General features: G+C 36.7%; 1 protein-coding gene across 13 annotated transcripts in view; it reads right to left on the bottom strand.

Annotated features, from left to right (window-relative positions):
• CCDC138 (coiled-coil domain containing 138) overlaps window positions 1-14945 on the bottom strand; it is a 142497-nt gene extending 127552 nt beyond the window's left edge. For 7 of the 13 annotated variants that reach the window (XM_045835225.1, XM_045835224.1, XM_045835220.1 and 4 more), the window contains exons 1-3: window positions 14806-14939; window positions 13635-13689; window positions 7904-8091 (exon numbers count right to left, since the gene is read on the bottom strand). In XM_045835225.1, the coding sequence (XP_045691181.1) occupies window positions 7904-8091; window positions 13635-13689; window positions 14806-14898 (336 nt within the window). In that variant the 5' untranslated portion in view covers window positions 14899-14939. Of the gene's footprint in view, window positions 1-7903; window positions 8092-9127; window positions 9250-11460; window positions 11577-11930; window positions 12338-13614; window positions 13690-14633; window positions 14757-14805 lie in introns of those variants that run through there. The other 6 variants (XM_045835230.1, XM_045835217.1, XM_045835218.1 and 3 more) reach the window with 6 other exon arrangements.
• Window positions 14946-15596: the final 651 nt, after the last annotated feature.

Here is a 15596-nt window from a genome sequence, read left to right as displayed (position 1 = left end):
AAACTGAAAATGGAACTGCCTTTTGGCCCAGAAATTCCACTGCTGGGATTATATACTAGGAACCCTGAAACACCAATCCAAAAGAACCCATGCACCCTGATGTTTGTAGCTGCAGAATTTACAGTAGCCTGGTACTGTAAGTGCCCATCATTAAAGGAATGGATCAAGGAACTGGTACATTTACACAATACTCCTCAGTAGAAAGAAAGGAGGAGATCCTACACTTTGCGACTGCATGCATGGATCTGAGATAATTATTCTAAGTGAAATAAGCCAGGTGGTTAAAGACAAATACCATATAATCTCACCTTTACGTGGAACCTAATCAACAAAATAAACAAGCAACAAAATATAGCCAGAGACACTGAAATTAAGAACAATGTGACAGTAACAGAGGGGAGGTGGGAGGGGATAATGAGGGCAAAGCGTGGAAGGGATTTCAGGAACAACTCTAAAGGACACATAAAAAAAACAAGGGGGGGCGTGGAATCAGGGGAGGGAGGGAGGTAAGGCTAGGGTCGGGGGGAGTCATGGGAGGTAAATGAAGAAAACTACTTAAACAACAATTAAAAAAAGAAGAAGAATACACTGACCATAACCAGACAGTAGGAGGGAGAGAGATAATGGGAAAAATAAGAGAAGGACCATCAAGGAACATATATAAAGGACACGTGGACTAAGCCAAATGTTGTAGGTTCGAGGGTGTAAGGTTGGGGATGGGTGGGGTGGAGGGTGTGGTGGGGTGAAAATGGAGCAACTGTCCTTGAACAACAATAAAATTAGTGGGAAAAAAACCCTCAAAGAGTTACCACTTCACACCAGTCAGAATGGCCATCATAAACAAATTAACAAACAACAAGTGTTGGAGAGGTTGTGGAGAAAAGGGAACCCTAGTGCACTGTTGGTTGGAATGCAGACTGGTACAGCCACTACGAAAAACAGTATGGAGTTTCCTCAGAAAACTAAAAATGGAAATGCCTTTTGACCCAGCAATTCCACTGCTGGGATTATACCCTAAGGATCCAGAAACACGAATTCAAAAGCACCTATGCACCACAATGTTCATAGCAGCACAATTTACAAGAGCCAAGTGCTGGGAGCAGCCTAGTTGCCCATCAGTAAATGAGTGGATCAAAAAACTCTGGTACATTTACACAATGGAATACCATGCAGACTAAAGAAGCAAGGAGCTCTTATTCTTCCAGACAGCATGGATGGAACCAGAGACCTTTATGTTAAGTAAAATAAAACAAATGGTGAAAGAGACATACCATATGATCTCACTATAAGTGGAATCTAATCAACAAAGCAAACTTATGAGCAAAATAAAGAATAAATGGACAGTGGAAATAAAGAATAAATGGACAGTAACCAGAGGGAAGAGTGGAGGGAAATAACGGGGGGAAGAAGTGGAAGGGGCTAGCAAGGGAACACAAATAGAGGACTCATGGGCAAGGAAAACAGGTGGGGACTGACTTGTCACAGTGGCAAGGGATGTGGTCGGGGTGAGCAATGGAGCAAAAGGCAGGAGAACTGTAATTGAACAACAACAAAAAAGAGAGAGTGAACCTAAAAATGAAAAATTAAATAAATTTTTATAAAATAGAAACAAAAACAATAAATAAAAAATGAAGTAGCCAACAGAAATATTAATATGAACAATGGGGACATGGTTGCTGTTATAGTAATTTTGTTTTTACATGTCCTAAGTATTCTTTAAATTAAACTTTTAAAAACTAAAACAGTTACCTAGTAAAACAATAAAAATGAAAAGATAATATTTATAATAAATTCCTTCTTTCCTGCAAAAACAATGGTTATAAATTTTTAAAAAACTGATTAATTCTCTCCTGTTCAGTTTTGTTTCCATATCTCAGCAAAAAAAAAAAATGCATTTTGCTATTGACTAAATTCCTATTTCACACCTCCCATGTCAAAACAATCACCAAGATCTATTGATTCATTCTCTTAAATATATTTAGAGTCTATCCACTTATCTTTATCCATAAGGCCCTCATCCTAATACAGAATACCATCAGATTACTACCATGCCATCACATTCTACCCTCTCGCGACTTATGATGACAGCTTTAAATACCTATATGTAAATCACTTCCAAATTTAGATGCCCATCCAGTTACTATGTTCTGACTGCCAGGATGATATATTTAAACATCTACATTATATCTCCATTTAACACTCAAACCAAATCCATTCCAATGAAAATCACAATCTTTCTCTATAAACCCATTCTTTCTCCAATCAGTACAAACCAGAAATCAGGGAATCATCTTAGACACCTTATTCTTTGTATATAACATCCAATTCATTACACCAACTGTACTCAATTTTACCTTCAAAATAAACCTCTAATGTATTCATTTCCACTTCTCTGCTATCACCCTAGTCCAAGTTACCATTATCGCTCCCCTGTGCCAATACAGTAAAATATCCTATCGGGTCTCCCAACTTTCATACCTGTTCCACACCAATCCATTAATTTGAGCACATATTCATTTATGTAATTCCTCTACTTTAAAAATCCTCAGAGTTCTGTTTTTTTTTAAATCCTGAGAGTTACCTAACCACATTTTCCTTGAAGAATATGTTTTCACGCCTCTGGAGCTTCTCATACTACAATATCTCAATCAAGAATGTACCCACAACCACTGCGCTAACCCCTGCTCATCCTTCAAGGTTTAACTTAAATGTTACTTTCTCAGAAAAACTTTTGCCTGACCTCTCAATCTATCCCTATTAGGGGTTCATATTGTAACATTATTCACTTACAAATTTATAATTTACAGGTACTCAGAATTTACTTCTATAAGCTATGCATGGCAAGGCCCATACAGATTTTATTTAATTTTATATATTCAGCACTAAGCATACAAACACACAGTAAGAGGTGTTCAAATATGTGTTGAATAAATGAAATCATGCAGTATTACAAAATGTATATACTTAATGATACCTAACACAAAAGAAGACCACAAAGTAATTTTTAGAGTCAGATTAAACTAGAGATTAATTAAATCAGATTAATCCTTTTTACCTCATTTTTAAAAATGTTTATTGATTTCACAGAAAGAAAGAGGAGGGAGAAGGGGGAGAGGCAAAGAGAGAAAAGGGGACAATATCGATCAGCTGCCTTCCATATACACCCCAACCAGGGATGGAACTTGCAACCTAGGTGTATGCCCTGACTGGGAATTGAACTCCCAACCTTTTGGTGTATGGGGCAGTGCTCCAACCAACTGAGCCACACCAGCCATTCTTTTTTAAATTAAATATATCTTTCTGGTACAGCACCCATTTATGATAAAAACACATAGCAAAGTGGGAGTAAAGGGAGCATACATCAACATAACAAAAACCATACACCAGAAACCTACAGCCAACATCATACTCAATGGGCAAAATCTAAAAGCTTTCCCACTAAGATCAGCAACAAGACATGGATATCTGCTTTCACCACTTGTATTCAACATAGTATTGGAAGTTCTAGCCACAGAGATCAGATAAGAAAAATAAATAAAAGGCATCCATATTGGAAATGAGGAAGCAAAACTGTCATTGTTTCCAGATGACATGGTAGTGTACACAGAAAATCCTACAGACTCCACCAAAAAAACTACTCAACCTAATAAGTGAATTTGGCAAAACAGTGGGATACAAAGTCAATATTCAGAAATTGCAGGTGTTTTTGTACACTGACAATGAAATATCAGAAACAGAAATTAGGGGAAAAATCCCTTGTACTATAGCAACAAGAAAAACAAAGTACCTAGAAATGAACCTAACCAAGAAGGCAAAAGACCTGTACTACTCAGAAAACTACACAACTTGGAAGAAGAAATTAAGGAAGACCCAGATAAATGGAAGCATGTATCAATTCATGGATTGGAAGAATTAACATCATCAACATGTCCATACTACCCAGAACATTTTATAGATTCAATGCAATCCCTATTAAAATATCAATGACAGAGTTATAGAACAAACATTTCAAAAAGTTATATGGAACCATAAGTGACCTTGAATAGCCACAGCAATTTTGAGAAAGAACAGAGTTGGAAGGACCACAATATCTAATATCAAACTGTATTACAAAGCCACTGTAATAAAAACAGCCTGCTACTGGCATAAAAGCAGACAAACAGATCAATGGAACAGAACAGAAAGCCCAGAAATAAACCCAAGTTTCTATGATCAGTTAATATTCAACAAAGGGGCAGCAGCATAAAATGGAGTAAAAATAGCCCCTTCAACAAATGGTATTGGTAGGTCCGGACAGCTACATGCCAAAAACAAAAAACAAAAAACAAAAACCAACTCAGCCCTGATTGGTGTAGCTCAGTGCATTGAGCACAGGCAGCAAACCAATGCGTAGCTGGTTCAATTCCCAGTCAGGGCACATGCCTGGGTTGCAGGACAGGTCCCCATTAGGGGGCGTGCGAGAGGCAACTAGACATTGATGTTTCTCTTCCTCTCTTTGTCCCACCCTTCCCTCTCCCTAAAAATAAATAAATAAAATCTTTTATTAAAAAGTTAAAAAAAAAAAAACTAGATCACCAACTTGTACCATACACAATATTAAATTCAAGGTGGATAAAAGACTTAAATATTAAGTCATAACACCATAAAAGTCCTAGAGAAGAACATAGGAAAATCTGTTATTCCACGCAGCAACATTGTCACTGATGTGCCCCCTAAAGCAAGGGACATGAAGGAAAGAATAAACAAATGGGATCTCATCAAAATAAAAAGCTGCTGCACGGCTAAGGAAAACAACAGTAAAATGAAAAGGGGACCAACCATATGGGTAAATATATTTGCCAATGATACCTTGGACAAAGGTCTGATCTCCAAAATATATAAAGACCTCACAGAGCTGGCTCGTGTGGCTCAGTGGAGTGAGCACCAGCCTGCAAAACAAAGGGTCACTGGTTCAATTCCCAGTCACAGCACATGCCTGAATTTTAGGCCAGGTGTTGGGGTCCGCCCTGCCTGGTGTCAGGAAGCTATAATCCCCCATGACTTAGGCTGAGTGAGAGACCTCCAGACCAGGAGCCACTAAGGAGACAAAACTTACTTCCCTGGCATGAACTTGCCTATTCTGTGCCTGGCCTCCTATGCTTGATCAGTTAGCCAATGACGGGTAAGATTTCCCACAGAGGGAATCGCCTAAGATAGGCATGATCACGAGGAGGCCTCAGGGCAGAGACTCGGGGCTGTGGAAATGAAGGGGTGATGGACATCAACCCCTGCCCCCTTGGCTTTGTCAAAGCCTGAGCCCTTGTTCTGAGATGTGAAAAATCCAAGTCTCCTGGCTGCCTTTGTCTCCTCTGCCTGACTCAGGCCTGCGGAAATAGCAGGGCAGTACAGTCCAGACCAGAGTCGGCGGACCCCGGAGGTAATCAGGCCTGGTACATAGAATATGCACAATCCTATGAGATCTGTTTGCTGGAGGATGTTGTTAATGAGAATTTGAAGGCACAGACAGGAAACCAAAACTAGCCCTTTGAGCCCTGTAGTCCTTTCAAATGATAAAACTCCAAACTTTGCCCAGAATCACAGCAGGAGTTCTGTCAGTCCCTTTGAAAATTACCTATTCCTTTTGATCTTTCCTGCCAGACTGTGAGTCCACAAACTGTGTCTGTTTTCTTAATAAAAACCTGCTTGGGTGAAAAAACGAAGCACTCTCCACTAGAGAAAGTGGCCATTCCGTCCCTATTTCCCCACAGGACCTGGTTGTCTCTGTGCATGTTTTTCTTGTGTTTCCACGAGCCATCCACAGCGTTCTGCAATCACTGCAGGCCAGAGGTCATGTCAGCCAGGTCCCCAGTAGGGGGCATGCGAGAAGCAATCACATGTTGATGTTTCTCTCCCTCTCTTTCTCTCACCCTTCCCCTCTGTCTAAAAGTAAATAAATAAAATCTTTTGCCAAAAACAAAAAACCTCACATGACTCTACTCAAGGAACACAAACAACCCAATTTAAAAATGGGCAAAGAACCTAAATGGACACTTCTCCAAGGAGCACATACAGAGGTCCCCAAGACATATGAAATAATGCTCAGCATCACTAGCCATCAGAGAGATGCAGATTAAAACCACAATGAGATACCACTTCACATCGGTGAGATAAACAAATCAATAAACAAGGGTTGGAGAGGATGTGGAAAAAAAGGGAACCCTAGTTCACTGTTGCTGGGAATGCAGACTGATGCAGCCACTATGGGAAACAGTATGGAATTTTCTCAGAAAACTAAAAATGGAACTGCCTTTTAACCCAGCAATACCACTGTGGGGATTATACCCTAAGGATCCTGAAACACCAATTCAGAAGAACCTATGCACCACAATGTTCATAGCAGCACAATTTACAATAGCCAAGTGCTAGAAGCAACCTAAGTGCCCATCAGTAAATGAATGGATCAAAAAACATTTACACAATGGAATTCTATGCAGCAGAAAGAAAGAAGGAGCTCCTACCTCTCACGACAGCATGGACGGAACTGGAAAGCATTATGCTAAGCGAAATAAGCCAGGTGGTGAAAGAGAAATACCATATGATCTCACCTATAATGGAACCTAATCAACGAAATGAAAAAGCAAGCCAAATATAACCAGAGATACTGAAATAAAGAACTGACAGTAATCAGAGGGGAGCGGGGAGTGGGACAAAGGGGAAAATAGAGGAAGGGCCATTGAGGAACATGTATAAAGGATACATAGACAACACTAAAGGGGGTAGGTTTGAGGATGGGAGGCAAGGATGGGTTAGGCAGGGTGGCATGGTTGGGGAAAATGGAGACAAGTGTACTTAAAAAACAAAAAAAAACAAATAAATAGATGAATAAATAAAATATACCTTTATTTTTTAAATTAAATATACCTTTATTGTGTTTATTGAAGATCACTGGTATATCTTTAAAGCCCTGCTTATTCTTTTTTTATCCCATAATATATTAGCAAAGGAATCTTCCAAATGCAATAAATTTTTATTTTGTCACTCTTTTGTTTAAGAACCTATACTACCACTATTCACTATTTTCTTTCCCAGACAGGCTAATAAATTCACAATCTGACAAATTACTCTTTTCTAAAAACCCCCAACCTCCAATTCCAAGGAAAAACCCCTAATCCTTCCAAGGAAGGACCTGGAATGGCCTTCCCAATCCTCTCCCTTCTCTTTAAATTCTATATCTCAGTCATATACCAAGCTAAGTATCTCCTTGAACTTTTCCCCAGTGATTTTAGGCTAAACTAATCTTTTCTAAATGCTATGGTAATTATTATCTGAATTTAGACAAAATGAGATATTCATTGTTAAAAAATGTTTACTCCACGTATATAAAAATATATTCTGAACTAGAATTTCAAGACAAATTATATATTACATGTACTTTGATTCATTCTGTACTCCTATCTGGTGGACACTTGATAAATTCATTAATTACCTCCTTTAGAAAAAAAGCCCCTGAAGATAAAGGCCAGTGTTCTAAACTGAATATTAGTAAGAGTTGTCAAGAGAACTGCTTACATATACATATTTAAAGCAACAAATCTAGAACAACCACTTCAAAAAGCATGCTTTACCAGCAAATTTTATTTCTTAAACAAGGACTGGATGAAACTAGAATAAACAAAACATAAGATAGTCTGAAATTTAAAAAGTACCCCTACATATAAAAACACCACTGTTTATATTTTTCTCTCAGCCATACATTTTCCTCTCCAATTGTTCTTATAAATTGTGTTGGTTCCCTTCTGACCTTGTCTTGACACACTTATCAAAAACAATAAAAATGAAGTGCCTTGTAGTATTTAAATTTTGCAAATGTTGGTGTTTGGAACATAAATACTTCTGAATTCTCAAGCCAGTATTTAGTTCTTACCTGCAGTTTCTGATGAATTTGGAATAATTCATCATATATCTGATTGATCTGATGCGGAAGTAAACTCTGCTTATTTGGTGCTTTAAATGTTGGAGAGCTGACATGTTTCAAAGGAGAGTAACTTGCATCACTACAACATTCAGTCCAATTTCTTGAATTTGAGGCCAAATTAGATGGCCAGGCAACTGCTAAGAAAATATAATTTTATTTATAAACTTTATTAGTTTTAAATATTTGCAGATCAGGTAACTCTTCAGGAAGAACTATTTTAAATTTGAATTATACAATTGTATTGTTAAAGTTTCAAGTAATGTATGCAGAAAGAAAGAATGATAAAGCAAAGGTAATAAAATGTAACATTTAGAAAATTTGGATGAAGGCTACACCAGGTTCTTTGTGCCCTTTTGGCAACTTTTTGTTAAGTCCCTAGGCCAAGAAATATAGTTACCTCAGAACCTACTGATCATATATTCCTCCCTATCTCTTAATGCAAATATAGTACTGATCATTGCTTCACTTCTTTTTAATTTTTACTACCTATATAAATGGCCTTTTTAAAACTGTTTCTAGCTTTATACAGTGTCTATAATTTTATAATCATATAAATTATGTAATTTCTATAGGCTTCTCCTTTAAATAATGTTTTTTCTATTAATACCAGAATTACCTTCACTGCTTTATTCTATTTTATATTTTTGTATCCCAGAAGAGATGCACAGAAGTAATCAAGTACTCTCAAAATACTGCAGCCAAAGAGGAGGGTGCCATTTCTGATTGCCTCTTTCCTTGAAATCCTAACAGAACTATCCAGCCAGGCACATAAATATTAACTATTAGTTCAATGTGAAGGAAGGCATACATTAAGTAATCTGGAATATTTTCTTAAAATATTAAAAGATTCATCAATTACTACACCACAATATTTTACTCACTTCCTAACAAATACTGGCATGAAAAAGAAATAAATTATAATAAGTATTTAATTGATTAACTTTCATTAGTTTTGAGAGTTTAGGAATACTACTGGAAAATAATGAAGGTTTTTTTTTCTTTTACTTAAGTTTAATAATAAGCACAGTAACTATCTCATAGCTTACAAAAATTCAGAACACAGAAATATAAATGCCTCAGGGACAAGTTTTACTACTATGGAGTAAGCTTTATGTGCACTATCTCACATAGTTACTACTGAAAGGGCTAATCTAAAATGAATACTTATTTTACCTTCTATTTCTTTAAAAGATTGCTTGGTTATTTTGAAGCTATTAACTCTATGACCAGTTTCAATTAACTCTTCTTTTGTTTCCCTTTGCTTCAAATTATGAAAAGAATCCAGTTCATCTAGGCTTTAAAAAATATATATATCACAGCATTCTGGAAGTTTACTATAGCATTTTAAGAAGATAAAACTGCTTTTTAAATATTAATGGCATCACAATCAAGACAAATGTTACAAGTAAACATTTTTTTAAATGCAGAAAGGAAAAATATTTTTTAAAAAGTAAGTCACTGATACTGAAAACTCAACTATTTTCCTACATATATAAATGTGCTTAGCTGAAAACTGCATTTACCTCTAGAATGCTTTACTACTGTCAATCTTTAATTCCTAATACTTCTGTGTGACAGATATAATAGTATCTGTTATATCTATCATTTTAGCTAAAAGAAGTATTGTTTAACATGAGAAAACTAAACCCTAAAGCATTTAAATAACTAGTAAAAGGTGGAGGAGAACTAGACTCCAAAGTGTTCTCAACAAAAAGATTATCTCAAATTGAAATTTCTCAAGCAATACTGTTCAAAAGGAATATAGTGCATGTCACATAAGGTAATTTAAATTTTTCTGGTAGCCACATTAATCATATTAAAAATATAAAAAGATGTGCAATTTTAACTATGGTATTTTTAACCTAGTATATCTAAAAGATTATCATTTTAATATGTAATCAATGTTTAAAAATTAAGATATTTTAAATTCTTTAACTCATCTCCTTCAATCTGATATGTATTTTAGACTTCCAACATATTGGGTTGGCCAAAAAGTTGATATGGTTTTTTCCATACAATAAAAGACATATTTTTCATTTTCACCAATAATTTTATTGATTTGGACATGTCTTGATTTGTTCACTATCAACTTCAACTGGTCTGACTATGGAGCATTGTCCAGCAAGAAATCTCCAGCATGAACTGTCAGAAACCACTTTTGATGCATTTGATCAGTCACAGCACCTTCTCCATACACTATAGAAATCCTTTTTGGCATCAGTTGGGTTTTTACCTTTCTTGAAATAATAAAGCATAATGAGCCAAAAATGTTGCTTATCTTCTTCCATCTCCAATATTAAAATGGTTATACAAAAACTCACCAATTTTGATAAGCTTTATTTTAAATGTACGCTGATATGACAGCTGTCACCATACAACCTAAAAAAAATTGTTTCAAATGGAGTTAAAGACAACTAAAGCTGCTAGAGCCATCTTACGGAAAAAACACAAATGAACTTTTTGGCCAACCCAATGCCTCAATTCAGATAAGCCTATTTCAATAACTCAACAGCCACAAATGGCTCCTGTGCTGGACAGTACTATAATTCTAGACTAGATCATAACTAGGGGTTGTGAAAAAACTGTCCCATGTTATAAAAACCTTCATAGTCCAAAAGCTTCAAATTGTAATTTGAAATTATACCCAGAAACAAAAAATTATAAAATTATCTGTTAAATATAAGCAAATAATTTCTAATTACTCACAGTTACATTAAGGCAATTTTCACTTTCCTTACTCTATATTCAATTTACCTCATGTACAAATCTTGAATCCAGATCAACCATCTTACTTTGAGTACCAAATAGTAATGACAATGATGATAATAGCATATTTAATAGCTTTCTATGTACTGAATACTGTTCTAAATGCTTTACATGGATTCATTTAAGTAGAGAATCAAGCAATTACATTAAAAAAATTCAAGCTGCCAAATATCAATTACCTTAATATATGATATTTTAGGTACAATTGTCTTTTTTTTCCTCTCCAGAATTATCTCAACATTTTATTTTGTATATATACATATCTTTATGATATATATTTCAAAGTATTTACTCCTCCTTGATACCCATAGCAGTTCCTTCTGTCACACATTTTTGGCATTTAATAAAACTCAGTTTGGAATTTTATTTCACCTTAGCTTCTAGTTTTTATACCTGTTCTACCCAGGGTAAAATCTCCTGCACAAAACTGCTAAACCCCTCATACCCCAGGACTATATTATACATATTTTGTAGTGACCATCTCCCCAGACTGACTTCTTCAATCAATACATCTCTCTCCCTCTCTCTCCGTCTCTCTCTGTCTCTGTCTCTCTTTTTCCTCTCTCTTTCTCAACCTATCTAAAATCAATTGCTTACCACACTACTAGATACACGTTATTCAGCAGTCTCCAGCTTATGTTTCCTCTCAGGGAAAAGCAAACACATAAATTATCCATCCTTTGCCCTTTCTCAGTTTTCTGAAATACTGAAGGGGCAGCAAGAGTAAGGACTCAGGGTACTTGTTCATGTTGAAGTGCTTCAATGAACTACAAGGTGGTATCGTGGAATGCTTTCTTTTATCAGAATACCATCTTAATGAGGAAATAATTTTATCTCCAGATGAGTAGATAGCCAACTTGTCCGTTAACAATAAAGAAAATAGCTGCCCAGGCTGGCATAACTCAGTGGATGGAGCGTGGGCTGCGAACCAAAGCATTGCAGGTTCAATTCCCAGTCAGGGCACATGCTTGGGTGCCCTGCACACCGCACACTGTGCAACCGCACACTGATGTTTCTCTCTTTCTCCCTCCCTTCCCTCTCTAAAAATGAATAAATAAAATCTTTTAAAAAGAGAGAGAATTGAAAAACGGTTGAAAAAAAAGAAAATAGCAGAGATAACTTAGTAGGATCAAATATTAATGATCTCATACCAGTGATCTCAATGAGATCCCAAAGATAAAACAGCAAAATTACTTTGAGGATTTCTTACCTCTCTCTTTCCTTGATACAAACTTCAAGAAAACAGGCATCAAATCTTGTATTTTACTTTGGCACTTTCCTGATTACAAAATGCTCTTTCATCCATTACCTCAGTTTATCCTAGCAACCCTTCAAAGCAAGAAAGCTTTTCATTTTATTTTAATGGTTTGGAACCTAAGAACTAAATAAGTTGTCTAAATTTTCCAAGTAACACAACCAGCAATTAGAAGGAATAAAATTCAGAATTAAGCCCTCTTTCTACCTCATAATACCTTATCAGTCCTCAAATATTAAACATTTTATTTTTAATTTTATACACTTTAAACACTAAGATTTATTTAATAAATTGTTAGCCTATATCTAAATTCAGTGAAAAAAAGGAAAAAAGAGCTTCTATGATAAGTTAGACATACTTTTAAATGTACACACCCTTCTCTAACACTTATTTTTATACCCTCAGAAATCTAATGACCTATACTTCTCAGTTATATTTTTAAAGGTTGTGGAAGAACTCAAGAGTTAAAGATTTCAGACTCAGTCATAGTTGACAGGCTTAAGTGAAAAATGCATGTGGAAAACTGTTATTCCAGAAACTGAAATACCTGACCTATATGTCTGCAGGTGGTCCACAAGCAATTCAGCCTTTGTGCCCCTGGTGGTCTGCAAGCCATAAAGATGGTACCCAGATCACTGTGTTCCAGGGGGGAGAATGTCCCGGACTCAGAAAAAGAACTGTTGATCAGCAGATAAAGAAATACTAAGAAAATCCTGATAGACTGCAACTCTTATCTGATTAACCTTTTCCAAAATCCCTTACCTACCTTTTCCTTCTCCCTATAAAAAGGTTGGTATTAGGTAAGATGTTAGATGGTTTTTGAGGGTACATACCTACCTTCTCAGATCATTGGCATCTGAATAAAGAACCCATAAAGATTCAATCCTTGTCTCTACTTATTGGTTTAGGTAGTAACTGGTAGCACAAATGCCAACTTTTCCAGTTCACTAGGAAGTTTTAGAGCAATTTTCAAAATTAAAATTCAACCTTTTATTTTGAAGATACTAGACTCAATAATAACTGGAATATTTTTTTCATACTGGAAAACTTTCTGAAGAATGTTACAAAATTTCAAAATAAAGTAAGTTTGAAAAAATGAAATTCCTTAATCCAACATCTGATGAACTTTTAAAGATATTAACTACTATTTCTGCTATAATTACCTCCAAGTTCAATCATTATACTTACTAGTAAAAACACTGCCTAAGATATATCCACACATCAAAACTCTAAAGGTTAGCCCTGAGTGGTGTGGCTCAGTTGGTTGGGCATCATCCTGCAAATCAGAAGGTCACCAGTTCAAATGCTAGTCAGGGCACATACCTGGGTTTTGGGTTCTGTCCCCAGTTGGGGTGCATATGAGAGGCAACCTATAGATGTTTCTCTCTCACATGGATGTTTCTCTCCCTTTCTTTCTCCCTTCCTTCCCCTTTCTAGAAACAAAAATCTTTTTAAAAAAATTTCAACATGATTTTTAAAGACAGCTTACACATTCACCCCCAAATCAAGATTACTATTAGCTCATTACAAAACTGAAAAGAGCCTATTATCACAAGACATCTGGCAATATCTATTATGTCTAAACTTTATTTAAAAAGTCCTTTCTCTCAAATTAAATTTGTTAAAACCCCAAATACACAAAATCCTCTATCGGCTTACCTGGGGAGGTTAGAGATCTCTTACATTTAGCCTGATCAAAATCCGAAAAAGCATGCTAAAAAAGAAAAAAGATAACATCTAATGTGTATACTAAAAATCAACTTACTGTCACAAAACAGTTCTCTACAAATTATGCATGTATTACAAAGGTTAGCCTTTAATCTGACCAGTAAAGAAATCTGGTAGGCACCCCCTTAACCAAGTAAGGCACCCCCTTAACCAAAGGTAACATCACCAACAATGGGACAAAACAACATGTGTGTCGTGATGAGCACAGCAAGCCACTCATTATTCATGCAGTATTCCTGCCAAAAATGTATAACCAGTAACTAATCATGAGGTATCATTACACAAATCCAAACTGCGTGACATTCTAATAAATAATTGTCCTACACACAGAACCCATTCCAAATTAAAGGCAATAGTAGAAGAGAAAACCAAATGCAATGCTCATTTTTAGATTATATCTGCACCAGAAAAAAAAAGTGTTTACAAGGGATATTACTGAGATAATTGGTAACATTTGAATGTGAAATACATAGTATTGTAGCGATGGTTAAAGTGTTCTGAATTTATTACTCTGGTTATATAAGACAATGTTCTTATTTCCAGGAAAACACACTTATTTATATTTGACAGTAAAGAGTCACAATGCCTGCAAATTACCCTCAAATACTTCGGGGGAAAAAATGTATATATGGAAAGGGAGTCAAAAACAGGGAGAACAGTAAAGTTAATATGGCGAAATGTTTAACAATGATGAGTACAAGTGAAGGGCACAAGAGTATTATTCTGGCAACTTTTTCAAAGTTTGAAATTATTTCACAATAAGTATTTTAAAGGTACTAAAATGTTTTTTGAACCCCATTGAAGTCACTATAGACAAAAGTTCAAAAATACTTTCACAGTGACATACCACAATTGGTAGAACATAAACCTTCAAAAGCTTTGGTGAAGAAACCTGTTAGAAAACTTGCTTTCCCATGTATGTGACATTACCTGCCACCCATTAACATATCTGCGGTCGAGCAATACTCTCCCCTCGGTCTAACTTTCATTGGACCATTTTTATGCTGAAGGCCCAGGCGAGCAGGTGCCAGGCTATTTCCCGCTAGCAGGAACCCGCCCACCGACCCGGAAACTGGGCGGAGGAGGACTTCCGAGGCCTCACCTCCGCTGAGCAGCAGCCCCCTAATCCGTAGCGGCTTTTGAGACGCTCCACAGCGAAATCCTGTCCAGGTGGTTTGACAAGCCTTGGCTCCATCGTGTGAAGCTACCGTTGTCTCCCCGGGAACAGCGTCCAAAACTGAGGCCGTACGCGCAGGCGCAGAGCTCGCACAGCGGAAGTGCGTCACGAAGCAGGACACAGCCTGGTTCTCGCGTTAGGAGACGGGAGTCTGAGGTGTTGTGTATGTTGAAAACGTCTTAGTGTTATGTGTGTTATGTTCACTTACTGTTTTCTTTATTGATGTGTTACTTAGAGTGATAAATGGTGTTTAATCTTTTCAGTCCATTTTCGTCTGCCGTGCCCTAACTTAGGTTGCACTCAGCAGACCTGGTGCGGCCCCTAATTCGAGCTTCAGGGTTCCAGGGCCAGGGTCCTGTATCTCCGCAAGTCTCACGAGTACATGGCAATGCATACAACACTGGGGCACACCAGAATAGTCTTAACCTGACTGGTAGGATCCTACCCTGACCTGGGCCATGTCTAACGTTAAGTATATTACTGTTCTCGCTGGAGGACATGCTCATTAATTCTAGAAAGGGGAGAAAGGATGAAACATTGGTATGTGAAATATGGATGGGTTGCCTCTCTAGCAACCCCACTAAATGCAACCTAGGCATGTGTCCTGACCAGAATCGAACTGTAAACTTTTTGATGTAGGAAGGTTGCTGCAACAACTGACCTACCCGGCCAGGGCCTGAAGCATGTATATATTTAGTGTGCTTTAGACATAAACA

Source organism: Phyllostomus hastatus, unplaced genomic scaffold, assembly GCF_019186645.2.
Source record: "Phyllostomus hastatus isolate PE091 unplaced genomic scaffold, TTU_PhHast_1.1 phas_contig_2, whole genome shotgun sequence".
NCBI lineage: Eukaryota > Metazoa > Chordata > Mammalia > Chiroptera > Phyllostomidae > Phyllostomus > Phyllostomus hastatus.
Note: the sequence above shows the minus strand (reverse complement) of the source record. Positions and strands in the feature narration are given on the sequence as shown.